Source organism: Corapipo altera, unplaced genomic scaffold (assembly GCF_003945725.1).
Source record: "Corapipo altera isolate COAL_440 unplaced genomic scaffold, ASM394572v1 56, whole genome shotgun sequence".
NCBI lineage: Eukaryota > Metazoa > Chordata > Aves > Passeriformes > Pipridae > Corapipo > Corapipo altera.
Window position 1 is genome coordinate 6,549,780 of NW_020884896.1, and position 25,773 is coordinate 6,575,552.

The 25,773-nt window shown below is 39.0% G+C and overlaps 1 protein-coding gene across 2 annotated transcripts; it reads right to left on the reverse strand.

The window, feature by feature from the left end:
- Positions 1-6,352: 6,352 nt before the first annotated feature.
- PCGF6 (polycomb group ring finger 6) lies at positions 6,353-25,764 on the reverse strand. Of its 2 annotated transcripts, XR_003528437.1 has the most exons (10): positions 25,183-25,764; positions 23,795-23,891; positions 23,191-23,246; positions 22,393-22,452; positions 21,687-21,795; positions 19,044-19,071; positions 17,419-17,517; positions 12,539-12,625; positions 9,132-9,263; positions 6,353-7,434 (listed from the first exon to the last, which is right to left on the reverse strand). XR_003528437.1 is itself a non-coding variant. In XM_027647855.1 (9 exons), the coding sequence occupies exons 1-9, from the start codon at positions 25,277-25,279 to the stop codon at positions 7,384-7,386; spliced, it is 684 nt and encodes a 227-aa protein (XP_027503656.1). In that variant the 5' UTR covers positions 25,280-25,579; the 3' UTR covers positions 6,353-7,383. The 2 variants fall into 2 exon arrangements, 1 of the variants encoding a protein (XP_027503656.1); XM_027647855.1 differs by lacking the exon at positions 9,132-9,263 and having other exon boundaries at positions 25,183-25,579.
- Between the last annotated feature and the right edge of the window lie 9 nt (positions 25,765-25,773).

Consider the following 25,773-nt stretch of genomic DNA (forward strand, 5'->3'; position numbering starts at 1 on the left):
AGAAAACAGACATTTTAAGATTTCATTTCCAAATAGACTATATTACCACACAGAGAATACAAGCTCTCTTTTCCACTTTGGAAAATATTTTTTTTGCAGATCACTGCTGCTTTGACACAAATACATTATTGTTATACTAAATCCAAACTCAGTAATGATGGTGATACAGCTCCAGTAAGAATTTTGCAGCTGCAGGGCAGCCAATCAATATTGCATTTCATCAGAGATGGGATTACCATTTATCTCTCAAAACCAATAAAATTTGAACTGTCCAGGGATTAAACTTGTATCTATGGCAAGTTTCTGAAACTTTAGCAAATGTAAACATTCACTGGCTTATTCAGCAAGGGTCTCTTAAAGATGACATAGTAAAATTCAACTTATGGTCACCTTGCTTCTCTTTCTGCTGAACTAGTTAGGGTACAGAAAAAACAGGAGGTAGTAAAACCAAATAAAAGGATAAATGAAGAGAATGTGCCATTTGCAACATTCTCTTCATCTCTCAGCAGATATCTATCACAGCAGAACGAGTACATTTTAAAGCACCTTAATATTCAGGCTGGACCCTGGTGCACTCTATTGAGCATGCAGCATATTAGAAGATTCATGGGGACAATGCGACAATCTCCCTTTAAAACAAAGAAACGTAACACATAAAATCTCCTCTGCCTCTTAATAGCCTCTCTCTCAATGCTAGAGTGAATCCCAACCCCCTCCATTCATTTGTATGAAGCACAGATTTCATAATAATGATACTCCACACAAAAGAAAACTGGAAATGCCAGGGATGTAATTTTGTTAGTGACTGTTAAAAATGTATTAACATAAATCATTGCACATAAATGCCTGATGATTCCCTGAAAAGAAATTCAACACGGACTAGTATTAGACAAGCTTGAATGGTTTTTCAATAAAACTCATTGATTGTTTCACATCTATGGAAATAAGTGTCAAGAGCTCTCCTGGCTCATGTGTGCCACAGTCTGGTGGCAGTACAGATCCAGGCTGGGCGCACTGCTGTGTTCAGGACATAAATGACAATTATCCCTGGCCACTGCAGGTCCCCTGTTTAGAGGGCTCAGCTGCACATTTCACCAATCTCTCAAGTTTTATCTTCTAATTATACTAAATTGGTATTGAACACAAATAAAACAGGCAGAATGTAACCAGTATGACTCAATGCTCAAGACTTGGTTGTAGCTTGATTCTAGATTTATAAGAACTCCTGAAACTAAGGCTCATCATCTCCCCTTCCTGGGAATTAGCAGATCTGTAAAGGAACTCAGAATTATGCTGCATTTACAAGTAGTATTTAATTAGGAATTGTGTTAGCCATGACATTGCTTAATAGGTAACAAGAAAATAAATGCAGAATTATTCCATCAAGCGAAGAAACAATAGTGTCTGTAAAACAATGAATGAGTCCAAGCACACTTTCCCTTACTTCCAGAGCACACCCCTGGCTCATCTCCCACGAGGGCAGAGATGACATCCCATAGACGGCCTGTTGTTACAGAAGCTCTTCTATCATCAGGAACAAAAGTGACTGGAGGGAAGCCAAGGTTAAAAGGAGACCAACAGAAATAAAACAGCAGTAGGAGAGCTGAAAGGAGATTGGCACATTTTAAAGCAAGCAGACTGATTATGCAGGAAACCACAGAGCCCCCAGGTCAGCCTTGGAAATAGCTAAAGGTCACCCCTGCTGCACGAAGATGTGCCCTAGGGGCACTGCAGCACTGCGGAGCAGATAACACATCAGTGCCTTCAGGTGAAAGAAAGCAGGATGTTCAGCCAGGAAAACCACAGTAAAAATATGCTTCTGAAGGCAGGTGAAGAAGAAATAGAGAGAGACGTGGAAAAAAGGGAATTAAAGGGTCACTAAGCATTCATGCCAAAACATCACAGGCAACAGATCTTCAATCCTCCTCATTAAGCCACCAAAAGAATGAACTAAGAAGTGCTGGCCTTCTGCATTTTAGCTGGCATGTGATTTACCCTGCAGAAGAACTCTTTGAAGACATCCAGAAGCCCTTTTTTAAAATTAAAAAACAAACAAACAAACAGTAATTGACATCAGTGCCAGCGGCACCACGGTCCTCTTGGGGCTATGCAAGTCAGCTGCATCCTAGAATAACACTAATTTGAATTAACTATCAGCTACAACTGTTAAACTCTGCAAATGTGCCCTTCTGTAGACATGAATTTCAAGCCTGGTGTAAGGGTGAATTTGCAATGTAAAATGTGACTACACTGACAACTTTTCTTTAAGCATAGAGTTATACATAGAAAACAAGCCTCTGAGTGATAATTAAGCAGGAAGGGCTGGTATGGAGTATTTGAGCCGTGTGCCTTGATCCAAGTGGCAGAGAAAGATCCAGTTCACAGGGGACTTGATAGCAACAGCCATAAAGATGAAAGAATAGAATCGAGAGGTGGCTTTCATAAAAAGATGTTCTCATTCATGAAAAAGGGTCCTATAACTACATAGGATGATTTCTACAGATTTTATGTTGAAAAATCATCTTCACAACTTTATCGAGCCGTTTCCCACCAAAATCCTCATTAAAAGGAGAGCCCCAGAGATTTCATGTTACTCCAGCTAACAATATCACGCTTAGCTCCAGCGGAGATTCTGGTATTGCATTACCCTTCACCATTCAACCTCCTAATTGGGACTGTCATTCTAACAACTCCAGAGTATATCCAGCAGTTTCACTATCATCTGCTATAATTTTGGGGCTGATATAGGGAACAGGGCATGGAAACACGAGAACTCAATTTAAATTGGCTAAAATAAAGTTTATTTTACTGTTACAATATATAATCTTTTATCAACACAACTCACAAGGTGTTTACAAAATAATCTCATTTTCTGCTGCATTTTAAACACTACTTTTATACAAACTTCAAAGGTAAAATAGGAGTTTGTAGCTAAAACATTTTTGTTACATTTTTAGAAGTATCACAAGAATTACTTCAAACAAGACTTTTTTTTTTTCTTGGTGCTATCTTCACAGACAAACCCGAATGTTTATTGTAAAGACCTGCAGGAGGATTCATGAAAGCTTTCTTTAGACAAAGGATGCCAGTCCTCCTAGTCTGACAGTGAGCAAATGCATTTGAGCTAACATTTGAGCCATCGCTGTGCCCTTGTGGCCAGGAGGGCCAATTGTATCCTGGAGTGCATCAGGAAGAACGCCAGTCAAGGGAGCTGATCCTCCCCCTCTCTACTTGGCTCTAGCGAGGCTACATCAGGAGTGCTGTGTTCAGTTCTGGGCTCTTCAATACAAGAAGGACAAGGAGCTGCTGGAGAGGGTCCAGCAGAGGCCACAAAGATCATTCGGTGTCTGGAGCATCCCTCCTGTGAGGAGAGATTGCAGGAGCTGGGCCTGTTCAGTCTAGAGAAGACTGAGAGGGGATCTCATCAATGCATATAAATATCTCGAAGGCAGGTGCCAAGAGAATGGTGCCAGGCCCTTTTCAGTGGTGCCCAGCGACAGGACAATGAGCAATGGCCATAAACTAAAACATAAGCAGTTTCACCTCAACATGAGGAATCACAGAATACATTGAGTTGGAAGGGACCTGTCAGGATCATTGAGTCCAACTCTTGACCCTGCACAGGACACCCCAGGAGTCACACCATGTGCCCAAGAGCACTGTCCAAATGCTTCTTGAACTCTGTCAGGCTTGGTGCTGAGACCACTTTCCTGGGGAGCCTGTTCCAGTGCCCAACTACCCGCTGGGTGAAAAGCTTTTTCCCAGTATCCAAACTAAACCCACACAGACTCAGCTTCATGCTGTTTCCATGACTCCTGCCACTGATCACGAGAGTGAAGAGATCAGTGCCTGTCCCTCTGCTTCCCCTCATAAGGATTTTGAAGACCCCAAGGAGGTCTCCCCTCAGTCTCCTCTTCTTCAGGCTGAACAAACCAAGTGACCTCAGCTGCTCCTCGTACGGCTTCCCCTCCAGATCCTTTACCATCCTTGTGACCCTCCTTTGGACACTCTAATAGCTTAATGTCTTGTTTATATTGTGGTGCCCAAAACTGCACACAATATTCAAGGTGAGGCTGCCCCAGTGCAGAGCAGAGTGGGACAATCCCCTCCCTTGACCAGTTGGTGACACTTTGCCTGATGCCCCCGTGGACACAGTTGGCCCTCCTGTCTGCCAGGGCACTGCTGACTCATATTCAAGTTGCCATCAATCAGGATCCCCAGGTCCCTTTCTGCAGCACTGCTCTCCAGACTCTCATTCCCTAGTCTATACACACAGTCAGGGTTGTCCCATCCCAGGTGCAGAATCTCTATTTGTCCTTGTGAAACTTCATACAACTGGTGATTGCCCATCTCTCTAATTTGTCAAGGTCTCTCTGCAAGGCCTCTCTGCCCTCAAGGGAGTCAACAGCTCCTCCTAGTTTAGTGTTGTCAGCAAACTTGGTGTTCCTTTGAGACCAGCACTGATGGATCCCAGCATCTGCAAAAACATTTTCCCAGGGGACTTTACTTACTAGTTCCCTGAGCAGCCTGAAGTCTGCTCTCCCCATGTCCAGAGCCGAAGTTTTGCTGGCACTTTTCCTCCTGTCAACAGAGATTTTAAACTTGATCCCTTCATGGTTGCTGTGGCCAAGATGGCCACTGATCTCCACTTTGCTCATGAGATCCACTCTGTTGACAAGCAGCAGATCAAGGAGGGCATCTTTCCAAGTTGGCTCCCTTAGGACCTGCTCCATAAAGCTGTCATCCAGTTTTTTTAAGAATCTTCTGGCCCGGGTTGTACCAGCTGTGTGATGCTCTCAGTTGATTTCTGGCAAGCTGAAGTCCCCCATAAGGACAAGGGCAGTTGCCTCGGAATTGTCCCTTAATTTCTCAAAGAATAATTTGTCAGTGTCACTGTCCTGGCTGGGAGGTCTACAGCAGACTCCCACTGTGACATCTGCATTATTTGTTTGCCCCTTGATTATTACCCAGACGCTCTCAACTGTGCCATTGCCAACTGTGAGCTCCATACATTCTAACCCTTCACATACAGCTATGGAAAGGATGCAGGGATACTCCTTGCCTTCTCTGCTCTGCCTGTCCCCCCAAAAAGCCTGTAACTATCCAAGAGGGCACTCCAGTCACAGAACTCATCCCACCAGGTTTCACTTATGCCATTGATATCAGATCTCTGAGACTGGGCCAAAGCTTCGAGCTCCTCTTCTTTGTTCCTCATGCTGTGTGCACTGGTATAGAAACATTTCAAGTGGGGTACATTGTACCCAATAACTCATGAGGCAAATTGAGGGATTCCATTAGTGTTCCCTTCCTCGAGTTTTGCACACCATCTCTTGCTCATTAGTAGTAAGCCTGGTTTTGCCCCTTTCCCCCTTCCAAGCCAGCTTAAAGCTCTATCAACAAGCCCCACCAGCTCCTGTGTTAGAACTCTTTTTCCCCCCTGAGAAAGGTGCTTCCTATCAGGTGTCAGTAGACCAGGTGTTGAATAGATTATCCTATGGTCAAAAAACCACAAATTTTTCTGCTTATACCAGACTCTGAACCACACATTGACCTGATGGATTTGCCTAATTCTCTCAGTATTATTCTTTGTTACTGGAAGGATTGAGGAAATTATTACCTGTGCTCCTGATCCTGCTACCAATTGCCCCAAGGCCCTGAAGTCTCTTTTGGTTGCCCTCAGAGTTCTCTTTGTTATTTTGTTGCTGCTGGCTTAGCAACCAGTAGTGGGTAGTAATCAGAGGGTTTTGCTAGACTGGAGAGTTTTCCAGTGATGTCCCATCTGAGCCCCTGGGAGACAGCAGACTGCCCTGTGAGTTGGGTCCTGTCTGTATCAGGCCCTCTGTTCCTCTTAGAAGGGAGTCTCTCATTACAACCACCAACTACCCTTCTTTTCCTCTTAACAGAGGTGGCTGTGATGTGGGGTACAGGTGGTGTTGGTTTAGGGGACCCTTCAGTCCCAGAAGGATCTTTGCCCACTGCATCAGCTGTCTGTTCTTCTAGTTCCAGGGCCTCATAGCTGCTGTAGAAGGTGTCAGTCCTATTTGTTAAGTTTTCAGGAGGAACAACCTTCCTCCTGGTTGGTGCAGTGACCTGCTTCCAGCCTTCATCTTCAACAGACCCTTGACTAACTGCCTTGCAGGGCTCTGAGTCCACCTGCTTCTCCACTGCAATGGAGGTTTGAGACTCCTTTTCCCTACACTGACTATAGGGAAGGGAGGAAGCCTGGTGCCTCCTGGTAGCTTTCATGGATCCCCACACCAATGACCAACAAGACCATAACACACAGAGCACTCTGGTCCTTAGTGCTGCACAAGAAAATATGCAAATCTTAAACAGAAGAAAATCTGAAGTATTAGAGTTGTCACAAACCATAGTATTTTAATATGTTAAAGTTACCTAAAATCCTCTGCGAATCTGGTAGTAACAGGCAAGTATTACATTACTCAACCCTGGTCTCCACTGCAATGCACTAAAACACATTAAAAAGAGTGGAAAAAGCAACCATTTTCACAGCTGCTAGAGAGGTATGTGCTAAAGTGAATGGATTTATGCTCCTGACAGTCAAGCCAGTTGACAGATTCATGATAGCAGAATCACGCCGACAGTGATCATTTTATATACAGCAAGCAGGTAGAAAGAGGTGCTACTTTTTTTTTTTCATGCATAGTTTAAACAGCTTACAGTCAGCCCATCTCCATTAAGACTAGAGATGCGTGATCCACCATTTGGTATAAGTAAAACTACCAGCAAATATACTTCCAGTGCAAACAAAATTGTCTTTCTTCAAGAAAAACAACTAAATTTAATGCTACTTCTCAAAAAAACCAATGCTTATGCTGCATCGTTTTCTACCTATTTTGGTCTGCATTTCTAGTTTCCTTCCTACCCCCAAATCACATATGAAGACAGATGATCACAGTACACATTTTTTTAGGCAACTCACTGTCTCCTCCCAAAAATACACTATACTGCTCACTGAAGATCATCCCTGAGAGCACTGTTCTAGCTAGACACTTAGAAAGCAAGAGATATATCTCAGAGCTTAGAGGAAAAAAAGGCTGTTAACCCTGTGAAATCTTGTGGGTTTTAGAAAGTAAAAAAAATGCAGCTACTCTGAGCATTTAAATTCCCTGAGCTGAGTGAAATTTGAAGACAGTAATTTGTAACATGAAGCATACCAACATCTACAGCTGTACTTACAGAAGCTGCAATTTTTTACAGTGGTGAAGTCAGATGTTACACTAAGATCACACAGCAGTTAGTGGTAGTTCCTTTAACTTGCTTCCTGCCACAGGAAATACGATGGCTTCTTTGGTGAGAAACAGCAGTGAAGAAGCGCCATGACTCTTCAGATTCTTTTGCCTTGTAATATTCCAGCAATCTTTAAGTTAGCGGAGATACCACCAGGCCATAGTGCAGTACAAGCAAACCATCCTATAGAGAAGAGAAAGAAACTGTATCATCCTACTTCACCTTTTCTGTGAGGCATTTCCATCACCACCTGGCACAACAGTCACTGCATGGCAGGACCCCAGGCACAATCTCACCATTTTATACAGTGTCCCTTCCGTATGGAGAATGCAAGTTTTGAAATATGAAAGCAAATAATTACGTTGCCCTTTCCTCCTTGAGATGGAGAAAAGTGTTAAAAGAAAGTAGAATCTGGTACTTTGATTTTATTTTAAAGTTATAATTGAAATATCTCCATGCAATAGGCTCTTTGCTTACAAGTCATGCTGCTTTCCACATGATACTGTGGGGCAGAAAAAGTAATCCATCAAGTAGTTCTAGAAGGTGCTGCCAGAAGTTGCAGTAGAAGAGTCTAGACTACTACTATATACATTTATTAAGTAATAAACAGACTGGATTAAAAAAATTCCAAATGACAAACCATTAGTTTATTAAGTTATGTTTCTCCTCTTCAGAGACTGCTCCACATAATAAAAAAAAACCTTTCACCTGGGAAACAGGACACTTCTGACCCATTAGCTTTACTAGTGCCACTTTATTCACACTCAGCTGATGAAAGGTCAGCAATTAAAACCCCCAAATGCATTCCTGTGTTATTAGTGCCAACTGACTAACTTTCCTTCATCTTCTCATCCTGTTATTAACTAGGAATCCATTGCTAACTCCTAAAATGATACAGAAGGACAGAGGAACTTTAACTTACTTCTTCAGTGTCTAGTATAAAGTGGGATGGCTACGTTGCAAAATGAAGAAAGAATCGTGATTGTTCTCTCTTCTTGTTATGCGGAACAGGTCCCATGAGGTTACTTAGGAACCTCTTGGCACACAGGACATTGTTACACCTTCACAAAGCCACTTACTCCTTGTGCCCATTAGCTACTTCAACAGAGAAAATAAAGACATTTTCAAGCTTCATTTTTTGGAGAATGTCAAAATCAGTTCTTCCTCTATGACAGTTTCTTAAAGAAATATTTATAAAAAGAAAATGCTACAATGTATTCTTTGATGAATGGGTTTTCAAATGGTACATTTAACAGTAGGACATTTAAAGAAATTATCTATTTACACAGGAAATATCCCTGGTAAACCAAAGGCCAAACCCACTGCAATTCCTTTGGCACAAAGCAAAACTGAGAGTTACCCCAGTACTGGCACTTCTTACTCTGTAATTATTCACTTCTAAAGTATTACACATTTCTACATGTCTTTCTCTAGACACTGTTCTTAAAAGGAAGCCCAAACAGAGAATGTGCTCTCACTGCTTATTACGAATCTCAAGCCAGTTTAACTCAGGCTCAAAAGAAACGCAAAGCTCTCCAGTGTTCTTTGCCACACATTTGTGACCCTGACCTAAAAAAATTTAAAAGAATCCAACCTGTTACACCCAACTATAGAGTTGAACTGACAGACTGAAACATCAGAGTATACACCCCCTCTGATCTTATAAGAGCAGCAGCAAAAAAAAGTGCCCCACTTTCCAAGTTCAATAATCCCACAGCAAAGAGTAAAACACTTCCGTAGCAAATGTGTGCTAGAAGGTCACAGTAATTAAATTAGAGCACAGCTCTCGCTGCCCAGCTCAGGAGACTGAAAAAATAGCGCAATAGCATTGGGTTACAAAAAGGTGAGAGCTACAAAGAAACCATTAGAATCTGCCAAACCTCTGTGCCAAGGGCCAAGGACATCACGGAAGGCACTCCTTTTAGCTTTTCCCATGTGTGAGCTCATTATATCCATCAGTGATGCAGAACTCTGAGAAGGCCCAGTTTCAGACAAATGAAAATAACCAGCAGCTTGGATCATGTTGCATTTGTGCAGCAGAGGGGAGGAAGGTAATACAGAGAAGAAATTATATTCCCATAAAGTTAATAATAAGCTTCCTTCCTCAGCTACTTGATCGAACTCTTAATTACAGATCTCAATGCCTGGTAACAAAATTCAGCCTTTAAAATTTTCTGTGTCTTTGATCACTCCTTGCAGTAAATTCCACAAGTTCTACACTTTGTTTTAAAAATAAAACAAAGTTGCTTCTTTTTATATAAATTCTGTGCAGCAATTTTTTAAATGTTTTTGCCCTAAACAGCGCTAGAAAGCCTACTTCAAGCTAATTAGGAAGATTCAACCAACCACCCAATTTCTGAAATGTCAAAACATCTTGAGATCTACAAGATTAAACAAGATTTATTGCTGATTCTTTTTTAGCCTTCTATCAACTACTCAGAAACTAACTTCAATTTAAAACAACCTGAGTAGATTACTATGGGGCCAGTCAGGAATACTTATTTTATCATCAGATCACACTTATCTTCCCACACTTGCTGGACAGGCACCTACATACTCAGAACAGCTAAAATCCTGCTAGTTGCACCTAGAGGAGACTTTAATTTACTGAGGCTCTACAGCACCACTACACAGTGCCAGTCAGCAGGGAAAAAAACAAATACATGACCCAAAATCTTCACAAGACTGTGCTCACAATCTGAGCATTTAAGAACAATTCAGGAGGAGTAAAAGACACTAAAAAAAAAAAGTCACAGTGATTATGGTCCACAAGAATAAATCACACAAACATATGCTGCATATGCAATGCTGCATTGCAAATGCTACCAAAGAATGCACATTAAAATTAATTTCTTTGGGAAAAAGAAATTTATCTGCATTTTTAAAATCACTTTCCCCAGCAAAAAGAATAACTGCTGACACAAATGAACTAGCGAGTGAAAAACAGCAGTTTTTTTTTTCCTCTAACAGTGGCTGTAGTCATCTAAACAAAAGCCCAGTGTTTATTCCCTTAAATGACTTTCTGTTGCACAAGTAGCTACTGAAGCTATTTTCTTAGCATGAAGCATCTATAATGAACATCAGAAACTGGTAAATGACAAGAGCAGTTTTGAAGAGTGTCTCAGCATCCCGGTGAGAGCTCTTAGGGATGTTCCAAGCTCCAACATTAATTTGGAAAGGCTGGAAAGTTACAGAGGCACAAGATGCCCTTGGAGCTTAATGTAAAATTCATCAAATATTCCTCTGTAGATGTCTCACTGGCCACGACAACTGTGCCTCTTATTGAATTTCAGGTCCTGGTGAAAAATAAACACTCATTATTTTTAGACTTGACCTATCAGTTTATTTTTTTTCCTGGATAATTATCTAAAAATATTTTCCAAAGTCTTTTTCATCCTAGAAATGCATTTCTAAAAGATAATATAATGTTAGACTAAAGAACATGAAAATGTCACAATTATTTCAATATCAAAAAAGAAGCAACTGTGGTTTATTTGCAATGTTCCTACTGTAACTATTTGGTATCCTAAGAGATTTTCTAACAAAATGAAGAAAAATTAAGGATGAACCTGATCTTTCAAGTTTCCTGTCGGGAGTGACTAAGAAAGCACAGGAAGGACTTCAAAAAAAGCAAAGATATTTTTTGTTTATTTGTCCAACAGAGCAGTCTTGAGGGAATTAACTGCTAGCATACTGATTTTGTAATAAATGAGACTTTAAACCTCACTGCAGAATATATCCCAAGACAACTGTTCTCTTTGTGGAGCTGCTGACTGGTACCTCATCACTAAACATCAATCAGGCAGACCCACTTCTGACAACAAATGAAAGACACTAAACTTCAACTAGGCAGATCCATTTCTGACAAGAAGTGAAACTCAGGCAGTATTCCTTAAAGTGCTTCCCCAAGAGTATTTTCCATACATTAAAGGCTTTCATGCTAAGATCAAGTTTAAAAAGCATATATGTGACTATATCCCCGGACTGAGAAACATATAATCCCCCTGTCATTTACTGAAGCTTTTAGTAGATGGTACTTCCAGCACTATATGCTGACTGCTGAATTTACTTAAAATGAATACATTATGTTAGAAACAAGCTTGTTACCAGTACCTGCTTCCTCACAGTGGGTTAGGTTACATTTTCATTTTTCTTCACATATAAACAGCTAAAACATCAAGTATGGCATATATTCACTTTGACTGCAGAAACAGCGCAAGCTTCACAGACTTAATGTCTGCCAAAACTACAAGCCAAATACCTCTGCCTTGACTGTGGGATTCCTCCTAGTGACTCAAATCAGGTACAGGTGATGCAAAGTCCAAGATATCTCAAAATCAGCTTTCCACTCCTTGGCCCTGACACTGAAGCCTCCCTGTAGCATGAGAGGGCTCAGAAAGAAATTTAAATGTAAAAGTTTGTGCATGTGTGTGCACAAAGAAGTGAAGAGAAACAATTCTGCAACTATTTCAGCCCTCCTACTATCTGCTTAGATTGCTTTCCAAACAAAACACCAACCTAAATCCTATTTTCCCCACTGTATTAAACATTACCTTCTCAAACTTCAAAGTTTATATTAATATACAGTTTACCATATCATGATTTTACATCTCTATTCTACTATGCACTATGCAGACTACTTCATTGTTTTTGCAGCACTTGTAAACTGGTGTGATCCTTCCCATTATAAAGATGCTTGAAAAGGTTCACAAAGAATTAAAACCAAATGCTTTCTTATTTGTAAAGCCAGCAGCACTAAGGATAGTAAGTTATCAACAAGGAATAGTTGGCCACGCTGTGAGCAGAACCAGTACAATACGCATCAAACCTATTAACTGCATTCACTACCCTCCATCTTTGGTTTGTGTTTTTATGAGCAAGTTTATCCTCCTTACTCAGTCACAAGGACAGCCTTATTTAGGATTTGTCCTCCAATTTCTTGCAGAGATGCAATTACCAGGGAGGAAAAACAAGCCACAGTAATTGAAAGAATGGTTGATATAATATATCCCTTTTTTGTTTTGGGGGAAAAAAAACCAAACCCCAAACAAAACCCAACACAAAAACCTCATATCCAGAACATCATGAAAATGGTCAAGAACACTGTCAGCACATGGTACACTTCTCAACTCTACTTAAAAGATAAACAACATTTTGCATAAGTTGGAGAGATCTTCTGAGCAATTTCTTCAGACAAGTTGGAGCTTCCTGATAGCTTAAGAAAGAACCAATCTTCTATTTTAAAATAAGAGAAAACCTGGAACAAAGCCCCAGTTGCCACACATACCTGCACTGCACTCTCTCCTATGACTTGACGAATTTCCCTCAGTGTCTGGTAGTGCTCCAGTAGGTGATCACCACATATTATGTCCACCTGTGAAAGAACACAAGCATGGTCAAGTTCAACTACCTTTGCAGTAGTAAAACCATACCTAAGGCCTTTTAATTTGATTAACAGAGTTCAATTCTAGCATGTTAGACACTCCAGTCATCTTTACCTTTATTGTCCAAACGTATTTAGCATGCAGAGCACTACTGCACTGCCCTAATGCCTCTCCCCCCATGGCCCTGACTTGGGGCTCACTGCTGGAACAGAGTGGACAGTTTATTGTTTCACCCACAATTTGGTGCACCCACTGAAAGAAGCTGTTTAGTAATAGCTGTGATGAATTTAATGGGAATTTAGATCATGTATTACAATGATGCCAAAAACATCTGGAATCATTTGTCACATCAGTGGCAAAAGACAGTTGTTTGTGCCGCTGACAGAAAGCGAGCCTCATTCCTACCCTGAGTGAGAAAACATGTGACTAAGTTCACTTGAGAAGCGTTTGGAAGAAGTGTTTTAATCTCACTGCATGCCCCTGTCAGCTGGTACATCACACAGTCCTCCTTTAACATGCACCCAGTCAGTATTTCTGGGATACAACTGCAGGACATACCCAGCACTTCTATGCATTGTCCTCTTCTGCAGCTAAACTGTGTCAACGCTGTATGCAATTTCAGACGAGGCACTTTTTTTAAGTAACTGCCCACAAAACCAGTAATTTTGTGGAAAAAAACCCCCATAACGAGGTATTCTGAATTCCTTGCCTTAACTATTATAAAAAATAGGCTTCTTTATAAAGTTATATGAATTTACTGTGCAACGCAAATCCAGTCTTTAACATTCCAAATTAGAGCAGCTAACACAGCACTGTTTCTCTCTCAACTGCAGCATGCTTAAATTTTCCTTATGAGCAATTTCTAGATATGGAAGTGAGAGTACTCTCGTTTGTGACTTGAAAAAACCTCAAAATTGAAGTTAAGAGGATTGACACTGAGCTGTCCCACAGCTTTCTGCAAGGAAATTGTCTAAGCTCTGCCCCTGCAGCAGTCGGGGAGCACACTGCAATATCATGACGTATTCTCTTATACAGCCACTTTCCAGGACAGGATGCACTCTGGGCTGCAGCTATTCAATTCCCCTGGATTTATATTCTTCTGCGTGCTGACCCACTACATCTCTCTTGTTCTTCATGGCGAGATTTGGCACGATTTATGCCTCATGCTGGCAGACCACATTGTTCTGAGACTCAGGAACACAGGAATTCTACTCCTCAGAGGCTCAAAAGGGGCTAATTTACTTCACCATCTGTATCGTATGAGGATGATGCAGAACACTCCCTTCAAGTTAGGTTGATTGTTTACGTGCAGAAGATGTAAACTGCTTAGCATTATTTCTGCTTTTAGCTTCTAGAAGTAAAGCAGCAAGTAAAAACTAATCTGGATGTAAGATTAAATACTGATCCATATACACACAAACGCATATATTTAACATCAACATGTGATGTATTTAACACGGCACCTGAAAGATGTATTTCTTTTCTTTTTAAAAACTGGCTAGTTATTTCTCCTATTTTCCATGCATTTCAGCCTCTACAGTTATTACTGCAGGAAGACAGACATGTCTGCTTTGCTTTTCAGTGATACGTGAGTTTAATTATTTTTGTTTTCTAAGCTTATTTTTATACTGTAACGCACTGAAAACTCAATCCTGGTCCCATTGAAACATATATACATACATATTATATATATTCTAAAGAAACAGAAAATCTAATCTGTTTGACCACTATAAGATGCAAACAGACACAGTCGCAGCTGCTGACAATCTCTCAAAACAGAATTAGAATGCTTGTTTGAAAGTATCCCATTGTTGTACCTGCTGCTCCAGTTTCAAGTGATAGTCATTAAAGAGCCAGTGCCTAATAATAAATTGAGAAGAGTTTTTCACATTTATTGTACTAGAATGCTCTGGATACCAAATGCCTAACTGCCTAATTCCGGCACCAAAGCCTGAAATTCTGCCTGCTAATTGTTATGCTAGAATTCATTCTGTAAGGACAAAAGAATGAAATATATACTTAAAAAAATCCCAGTCCAGTGTGAAAATGAGTTGTGGAATGTGTTTCAGAGGAATCCTTGTTTAGGAATTGATACATTGCATTGCAAAAGAGGCAATGAGTACTATAGATTTACTAAAATTTGGTAAAATTGAAATCAGCTGGTACTGATTGCTTGTGAGTAATAAATGTAGTTTGACCCTTTGCTGAAAAGAAGTATGAAGGTGTGTAGATGCTGAATACTCAGTCACTTGTTACAATTCTTATTAAAATAAAGTAGGCTTTCTATTATGCCATTTCTTTTCTTTAGATGGCTTATCTGCTATAAGAGCTATTTCTCTAAAAGCCACGATAACAGACATTTATAAATTCATAATCACTAAGTAAGACAGAAATAAAAGTAGAAAAAGTTCATGTAAGGGACACTGCATATAAGCTTCATCCCAAGGGAGAATTTGGCCCAGAAAACAGTAGACTTCAATCAATAGTTTCTATGCCAACCCATACTATCCAGGGAAGGGCAAGGAAAACACAGAGTTTTAGAGATTGACGTGAGAATTTGGGCTAGTTATTCAAAAAGCTGTCAAAGCTTCCCATTTCCTCTAGTTGCTATTTACTTTTCAAAGGGTACCGGATACCTCTGTTCCAGGGTTTAAGACTGGCATAAAGAAACTGCATCAACAGCTACACTGTATGAGCACAGACTTCCTTTCTTCCAATCTTCCCCCAGGCTGCAGTTCACACACACACTGTCAGGAATGCACATCTGGTAATGGAACACTTCTATTCCACAAACTACGTTAATGTATTTGGACCAGCCAAGGCACAAGTCTTTCAGCAATCACTCTCATCCTTACAGAATGAATACCAAGAAAGGGTACTGCTGCTGCAGGATGACCTCAAAGGAAAATCACACTGTAAAGAAAACTTCTGCATCAGATGCTGGAGGACAAGAATCTAATGGTTACAAACACCATAGCCTGTATTCAGCTCACATGTAATGTTACCTACTCAGCTATTAACAGCGATTCCAGTTTCTCAAAAATGATTTTCACCCTCTCCTAACAAATTCCAGCAAGAATATTCAAGAAAGACCTTGTAATTAGAAGTATACATAAACATATACAGAAAATTAATCATTGCCCAAAGCACAGAGATCAAAACAAAGCATCAGAAAGAATAAATTACAGTTTACCAGCTCAAGAAGTAGATAAAAATGAAGCCTTAACCTTCAGATAAAATAGGAAATTTGAATCATACTCCATTTGCAAACTCAAATACAGAAATTTGAAAATAATTTGAAGCCTCAGACTAGGAAAAAAAAAAGAACAAAGGCAGTGGCTTCAAAATTGCTTTTATATATACTGTCACACACGAGTCAGCTGGCTTATTGTACAACTTCATTAACCTCAATCTGGTGCAGGTCAGTGAAGAAAGGCAAGCACTGGCTAACACTGCACACGAACAAATTAAGCTGAAGAGGCCCGAGCACGGTCAGCAGTTCAGGAGAATGGATAACACACCTATCCCTTGGTCACTGAATCAGTTCTAACAGAGAATGAGTAAAACATTTGCCCACTAATAGGGGATCATATCTGTCTGGTAAAGTCCAAGTAGAAAGTAACTAATGGGGGAAAAATGCTCAAGTTAGCTCTGTTAGATGATCTCAATATTGCAAAATCTGAAAGAGCACTACACATGGGCCCAGCTTAATTTTGAAAAATGAATATCAATTTCCATGACAGCTGCTCAGTATTCCTGAAAACTGAGATTCCGGTGTCCTACTTAAGAAAATCCAAACAAAGCAATTGATTCCCCCCAAATAAACCACAACTCAATTAATGCAAAAAGCTTCTCTAGCCTCATTTTGAGGATACTTTTATTTGTTCAGAATATCAAGCCACCACCACCTGAAAGCTAGAAACTCCCAACTGAGAGGAAACCAGCAAATGAAAATACATTACTTCCTCAGCACGATGAATAATTTATATCTGATTTGCTTTGTCACCACTAAAAGGTAAGCAGCATGAATAAACACTCATTACTGAGGCACACAGCCATGCTGTATTGTCTCAGACACTGACTGCTGTATGAAAACAGCCTTAACTCCAAACCCAGCATTTAAGTTCCACCATTTGCCTATTCACAGCAGTATCAGCTTGATTTTCCAATAATTGACAGCTTTAAGAATTATTTACACCTTACAGAACTCCCACATTTTCTCAACAGAATGGTTGCTGAAATACACTGAAGAATTGAAAAACTGGTTTTGACATGCAGTTCCTCTCAAAATGGTTGAGAAATGTGAAGCTAAATTCTTTTGCTCCTTTGAATTCTTATTTGGAGGGAAGTGTCTATATTTGCATTCACACCTTTCATTTCAACACATCCATCATTCTTTCTTAGCCCTTGTTTGCATTCACTTAAATTTTATTGTTATTCAGCTCCTGCCTTCATATACTCCCACATTCCCACACTTTCCTGTCCAGTTTTACCTTTGAATCAGCAGTATCTCTCAGTTTTGAATTTCATCAGCTGAAATCTTAAATGGCACTTTAAAAACTCTATCCAATTAATAAAGTATTATGAAAATCTAAAGAGGTTGCAAATGAGCTAGGAGAGTTGCTCCTTGCAGATCACAACATTTCAAACAATTAGTTTTTTAATCCTTACTGCATTAATCTAACACTACTTCTAGAATCTAAAGAACAATGGTAATGTCTGCCCAAAGCAGAGGCATTACACTGATCACAGGGAACTTGTAAGTGCCACTGCAAGTGCATACCTGACAAGCAGGGTCCAGATCCATTTTTCTTCTGAGGAATTTCTCCACATGTCCAATTGTTGCCTCCCCAGAAACACGCACAAACTTCTTTTCCAAAGGCTGCAAAGAATAAGTAAACATTTTAAGACAATGTACATTTTCAGCCCTCATCCCTTGTAAACTCCAAACCCAAGTGACCATCCAATAACAAAGGGAGACAGCTTAAATTTTGGACCTTTCTCTGATCTTGCAGATTACCTCATAGGGAAAGAAATAAATATGTATTAAGACTGTGTTCAAACTTCCTTCTGTTTAAAACATTTAAAAAATAACCAGCAACTGACTTCAGTCCTATTTTATTTTAACAACTTCTCCCCCTACAAGGATTTACTCATCTGAAGCACAAGAAAATTTCCTAATGTTTCCATATTTTCTCCAAATCAGGCTTGTATACTAAACACAATTCAGATACTTAAACCCCATCATTTTATGATGCAAGGAGCTTAAGTCCTTTAGCATTCTAGAAGTAGTATGGCTCATGCTTAATAGCCCACGAAATTCCAGAATCAATTAAAATATACTATTATGCAGAAAACAAGGGCAAGACTAGTCTTAAATCTTTTTGCTTTTTCCTAAATACTTTCACAGACAGGACTGCAACAAGAAGACATTCATTATGCCAGACTCAAAATTTTTAATAGGCTTCCATTCTATGGATTAAATTTTAAACAGCTGACTGGTGATATGGACGACTACACGAAAAGGCACAAAGGCAGAGCAGATGACTGCATTCAGTGTGATAAATGGATTACTTTTTGTGTCAATTGATTGGATTTTTATGTTGACTTCTGAACAGATGTGATTTACTACCCAGGTTCATCGTATTCTTTCAAATAAAAGAACGAGCTGAGGGTCACGGACTACCCTTGAATTCAATCATGCATTTAAATAAGTATTCATGATAACTCTGCTTTGGGAACAATAGTTTGATTTATTCATGTGCAAGAGCTAGAAATTACAGTCAGACCTGATCTGGGGACCCCACTGCTGCAAGCTTGAGGATGCTGAATTTAGGCTTGCTGCATGTATAAATCAGTTTATGGCCATGGACCTGGTAACCCGTTCTCTACTCCCCCATCCCCACTTACAAAAAGGACAGTTGAAACCCCTCATATATTAAGTAAAACTCTTATACATATATATATATATATGTGTATATATATATATATAATGTCCCTTATATATATATATATTAAGTTCTACATCTAGTTCTCGTAAGGGAATTTCCCTTAAGGGTGGGGCATCACAACTGCCCTGTTTTGTGTAGCCCAAAACAAAGAGGACAAACAACAAAGCAGAAAGGAGGGCAGATGTGAGACAGAAAGGGTAAGAGGTGATATAAGGGCAAGAACATGAAAAAAATACTGTGAAATGTAAGGGTAAAAAGAAGAAAAAATGCTGGATAGGCATGATGGTATATAACAATAGGTTTGAAAGCAGACACTGCAATCCAACATCGGTTATTACTATGCTGATGAAAGTTCAGGCTGCATTCAGTGTAAGAAAACCAAACTAAATTAAATACATTCAGGGTATACTTATTTCTGAAATAAACCATAAAAAAAAAATTCAAATCACATCCGTACCTTAAAATTCCCTGTGCCTTCGTTTGCTCTGGAAAAAAACACAAGAGTAGAGTAAACACAGTCAATATTGCTAAAGCTAACAGTTAATAATATCCTCAAGCTCTTTATAACAGAGACTTATTGATTTATGAGTCTTGCATATCAAGCTTATTTTCCCAGTTCAGGCTCTAATACATGAAATAATATTAGACTAAATTTATATATCTTTTTCTCCTATCCCTTATTTTTCTGCTCAGTTTTTTCTTGTGAATTCAGCTATTTATGACTTTAAGGTTTGTCTACATGAAATGGGAGTAAAAACCAACACAGCCTACAGCCATTTTTAAACACAACATTAATTTTGGTTGCAATATTAATGCTGCTTAAATATCTATACAAGGTCCTTGATATTTGGAACTTCAGCAGACAGTATCTAAGAAGTTACTCACAGAACACACACAAACACCTAAAGAGCTCCCTGAGCCAGTTGCTGGCCTTCCAGACTATTGATATGACAATATTAATGTTACCTCGGAAGTCAGAAAAGCAGCGTTTCTCTGGAATGTGAAATACACACAAAGGTGGCAAATGACCAAATTCCCAGCTGGCTTCCACCAAGGTTCACTGATTTGCACATCCTGAGCCTGTGACCTACCACTGATCATCCATACTCCACACCTTCTTCTTGTAGTGCAACATATAAATTTGTCCCTTAATTAAACCCAATTCACAACATTTCATTATTCTTGCATTGCATTAGCAAGTACACATGAGAGAGGAAAAAATGAAGTATTTCATTGCACTGGAGAAGGCAAAAATCAAACATCACTGTAAATCAACTGACCACTTGGTATAACAAATAAATGTGCAGACCACACATTAGCACAGCACTTCAAGTTACTGTAATTGAGCATCTCCACCTCTAAACATATACCAGATATCAGAGTTAGGTAAAGCTATTATGAGCTAAGAAACACAGAAAAGCTTTTTCACTACAGCTGTCATTTTATTTGATACAGTTCCACAGCCACAGGTGACTAGATTATATACTCTAAACACACAGTAGAGAATTTCAAAGCAACAATTTCTTCTGGCTATTCCAAGTTTGCTTTATCAATCCCTCATAACCAAGATGAACCAAGATTGGTTTTGCCTGCAGAACACTCGATACTACAGTTTTAGTAATGACTCCCACTGCTGTCAGCTGTGCTTGTAAGCATTCAGCTGCAAGGCAGGCATGAGAAAATGAACTGAAATTAAGTCAGGTATGTGCATTCACAGTGTCAAAAATTTTATATTATTTGAAAGCAGCTGAGTGCTTGCTTGACATTAGTAGCAAGGATTGTTTGTTAGGCCACAAGTTGAACTCTACTTGAACTACATGGCTCTGTTGCATTAATCAAAGATGGGTTACAGCAAAACCTGCAGCTAACAACCTGAACATTAACAAGAGTTAGAACAGACAAAACCAGCACCTTAAATATTATTAAAAAATAACAGGGGGAATGGACAGCCCATAAATTGTCGTATATGAACAGTAACAACCATATTACAACATGGACCACAGAACTGACCAAAACAGACTAAAGAAGATGTGAAGATGATCACACAGCAAGCACTGGATAATGAAACAGTGAACTAAAGAAGAATGAGAAGATCCCAGACCCTAAAATCACTATTGGTCTGGACTTCCATGAGGGATGGGGAGTTTAGGTCATAAGAGTGTAGTTGCCCAGGGATTTCTTTCGTTGTGGTCCCTCTAGTGAGGTACCAGCTTGAGCTACCAGATGACTGATTTGTGCCAGTAAACCTATCTAATGGAGTTGAGAGCCTGGAGTCAAAACTTTAACACAGAAGGATGTTCTTTTGTTCCCTAGAGGTTCAGCTTTAAGACCTTCCCTTTTCTTCCTGCAGTCCCACTCCTCATCCATTTAAAGAAATAAAGACACACGATGGGCAACACAAAAATACAGCCAACAAAACAGAAAACCACATGCCACCACCTACCTTAATAAAATTTACCCACGAAGAAAATTTGTTCTGTACTCTGAATAAAGTGACACACAGTGGAGAAACTGGACATAACATATAAAATGATGTCTACAAAGAGTGAGGTTGAATCAAGATATGCTTTGCCAATAGAACTTCTGAGTTTCCGAGGGCTTAATTTTATGTCATTTGTGTAATAGTTTGTTATGATTATGTATTGGAAGTCTCAATGTTAAGTTCAGACAAATTCAGGCCAAAAGGAGGCACAATCTGGGTAGAGGTAAGAGTTACACTTCCCACAAGCCAATCCAAGCACAGCCAGCGTTAACGGTACTGCCACCTACAGGGATGAGGGGACTGGAACAGACAAGGATTCCACCGTTCAGTTTACTGAGACTGTGCTACCTTGTCAAAACCAAAACACACGTAAGTTTTAAAACTACACTTTCTGGGAAGCTATTTTTATAGAAAGACACATCTTAAGCATTTAATTATTTGCATTATCTAGCTATGATTGGCTGTCATTATTGCACTATAAGTTAAAACCAACTCCCCACTGCTATTTGAGATGAAGAAATGCACATTTAATGAAAACCAAGGGCCAGTTAATGGTCCAACACACAGAAGCAGCACCTTCGTGTCAGCCAGCTGCTCTTACATTTGCCCACAACTCACCCAATAAACTCCAGAAGTATGGAGATGTCAAGTTCTGGCGGAATCCGGAACACTGAGCCTAGAACCTTACGAGGTCTTCCTCTGCTCGTTGGAACTGGCTGTGGGACAGCTAAAATATTCAAAAAGCCAAAATGCAAAGACAATTTGAAATAAAAACAGCATAAGATGCTAATATGCACCAAGCAAAACAGAAGAACTCATCAGGAAAAAAAGCCCATACAATTTATCCTATTTTTTATTACTAAATCAGGTCTTCCTACATTGTATGCTGTGTATTTGAACCAGCATTTTAGTACTTTCAGCAAGGCCCTTCTCCTAAGAGCTGTCTGTTTGACAGTAAGACACAAAATAATTAGAGTAATCCCTAATCTGTGAGCAGACTTTGAAGTTCTTATTTTTACTCCTTTGTAATGTCTATTATTTATTAAGGTCCAGAAAATAAAATTAATGCACAGTATAACATATATTTCCTGGTCGTAGGCAAAATATATAACAATCCAACCATTATCTGGGTTTAAGTGTTGCCAATTCCATCTATTTTCGTAATCTGAGATCTGTGACAAGTCATAGCAGTCAAATAACCAAGAATTCCAAATTTCCAATACACACATCTCCATCAGTTGTGAGCTAATATTTTAAGGCCTTATGAATAAATTATATAGTAAGTCCTTCCCTAACAGTGTCCCCTAAAGTGATTACAGCTCACCTGGTTTGGGCACTTCTAATCCTCTTTCTTTATAGAAGTCATGCATTTGTTTTTTCTCTCCTGAAAAAAAGAAAAGCCACAATACACAGATTGAAATGTTATTTCAAATGCTGAAAATATCCATGGAAATTCCAAAAGTCAGAACAGTAAAAATTTTCTAATTTCCTACAGACCTTCACCATCATTAGAATTCCATATGAGGCTGAGACAGTTAAAATACTCAGAATAAGATTTTGTTAGTAAAAACTGGGAAGAAATCAGAGAAATTGGCCATAAATCATACTGAGATAGTTGCAAAAAACAGTACCCTTCTGTGTCCATGACTATTTTTTATACTTTTTATAGTCCATACATATCCACTAGATTGTTGGCTCCCAAAGTTGAAAGTCAATGAGACAGTGAACACATTTAAAAATCAGACAAATAAATATGGTAGAAAAGAAGAAAACAAAAGAATTTGAGAGAATCAGCCTTAGCAACTTATTTCAACCGAGTCAAGTGAACTTGTTACACAGAATATGATATACTTCTACAAAAATAAGAGGCATGACTATGAAATATTGCCTGGATGTTTACCTGAATACAGTGACACCCGTGTTTCACGAGATAGGGTACACATTGCTACCCCTAACAGCACTTAGCAGGCAGAAACATGACAGTAATCACAGTTAATTCATTCAGGTTTATAACCAAACATTACAAAACTATTTTAAAGAGACCAGAGTAGAAACAGGGCTTTTAATTACTCTGTTTTCTGTTCAGTCTTTTCAATTTCTATATGATAATAAAGGGACTTACTTTCCTCAAGATTGACAACTAATTTATAGACTATGTCTTGCAGTTGCCGGTCCAGTCTACGAAATAGAAAAAAGAAAAGAAAGTCTTTGGTGCAACATGAAAGGGTTTCATTTTATTGTAACAAAGATGCAAAATAGGATGTTAAAACATGACATACATAAAGGAGCATGTGGAGCAGCAACTCCACATCTTTCAAAATACACATCCTGACAGCAGAGCTCCAACAAAAGTCATGTGAAGTTCAAAATACCACCCTTCGTGAACAGCTCAAGAAGTTAAAACTCAATTTTCAGTTAATAAGTATACCATGCCAAGAAAGCTTCATCTTTGTATGACGCAGCTCATATCACCTCTAACATTGAGTAAACACATAAAAATAACCAGGGTAGAAGGTAATAAACCCTAGAAATGGATACAAACTAGATAAAACAGCATATTGAGGGGGTTTTATCTTAACTATTGAGATGAAACTTACATAAACAAAGAACACAATGTGTTTCTTGCAGCTGTTCCTTCATTTGAAATAGGAAAGCACTACAAGTCTGCAAACCAAAACATTTAAAAGCAAGCAGCAAATCTATAAAAAATGGCATTAACTTATTACCTGATATTATAAAGGGGCTGTGTCTGATGTACAACAATATTGCATTTTGGACATCTGTTGCTATAGTAGAAGTGTCTCACGATGCAGCTTTTACAAACTGTAAAGAAAAGAAACCCCGTGGGAGTCACATGCCCATTATACAGTGCCATCTGTGCAGGCAAGAGGAACAATTACACCCAGACCTCCCAAATAAAATTTGTCAAGAGGCAAAATGAAGTAAGTAATTGAACACTCCTAATTCAACTGATGCAAAGGTGAGTGTTCAATGTTGCAACTGTGTTATCTAGAACATGGGTAGAACTAAGGCAACAGAATACTGACTGCTGAAAAATGCCCTAAAACAGTTTCAGCAGGAACAAAGTAAGAAATCATAACTGCCATTTTCATTCTGTTTTACGTGTACTTAAAAAACTTGGAAGGAAAGCTAACAGTGAAAATATCTAGAGTAAATAACCTACTATCAAATCAGCTCCCTACAAGCCTGAACACAACAAACTTTTCCACAACATTTACCAGGAAACTTCTAAGAGACCACCACAGCTGCACTTGCAACATTACTTCGTCCTTACTAACACTTGTGCTTTTTCCTAAATTACAAACTGTGCTGAACACTACCAGCTATATAACAAACTGGTCAGCAGTGCCCCCAAAAAGGGGGAAAAAAAAGAAAAAGAGTTTTCCCTCTTTCTATTGTGAGTGGTTGGGAGGTCTAGGAAGCCAGGATTCTCAGATTCAGGTAGGAACATGGGTGTAGCTGAAAATCAGCTTCACAGAAAGGGTTTTATTAGCTTTAAGAGAAAATAGTTCTGTTACCAAGGGAAAAGCTGTTAGCACTAGGACTGAGGGGAAGAAGAACAAGACAAGCATATCAAAATAATTTTCTTTTATTACCCATCTATTTCCATTTATGAGATTATAGACAAACTTTCCCAGGGGTGCAGACCACAATTTCTGTATCTGAACTGGTACTTCCACACAGGTGCTTATGGAACTTTGTGAATTCACATCAACAACAGTTTAGGAAACTCTTTAGTCCACTATAAGCAGAGCCACTTAACTTTCTTTTCTCAGTTATATACTCAAATTCCTGGAGCCTACTTAAAAAAAGTAATTAAGAAAGTGTACATAGCAGCTCTATTTTTGTCTTATTTGGGCTTTTTCTTTTCTTACATCGTTTTCCCTCTTAACTTGGAAAGCAGACTTCGTGATCAAGTGATTTCATGATTTTCTGATGCTTTAAGTATGCACAAATATATGTCCCTTATGGAACAGAATAAACACAACACACATTCACTTCAAACAATTATTTTTGTGAACCCAGAATATCTCAACACTGATTTTGTTTGAATTTGCAACTAAACTCTTAAACAGATAACACTGATACTTACAGGTGTGCAGACATTCTGTAATAGTTGTAGCATCAATAAAGTAACCTTTGCAGATGGAACACAGGATATAAGGGGTCAACTCTGCGAGGTTTATCATACGCTACAAACAAAGACAGTTTGTAAGAGTTTGAATACACAGGCTAAGCTCTGAAACTTCCTGATTGCAACTTCCAAAATACCGAAGCCTTAAACCATGAAAAAACCCGGGATCAACAGGCCAGAGGAATGGCTTTTCCTAAGAGGTCAATAACTCCTCATATACAGATATTTTCTAAAGACTTTCACCTAGTCTTCTAAATTGACCTTTTGGAGAATGGCAATCCAACTTGTTTCATGAATCATATCTAAAAAGCAAACTTTAAACAATCATTTTGAGAAAAGTTCTTTTGCATAAACTCTTTTAAAAAATATCAAATAGTCAGCAAGGTTGAAGTGGATAGGGGTAGCAAACAATATCATTATTTGAAAATGCCCATCAGGCGTTTTGGGGCCCACAATCAAGATATATAACGAGTTTATATCACAAGAGAAAGCCATCTCTTGTTTCTACACACAGTTAGGGATTATACAAACACATATTGAAGCAAAGAA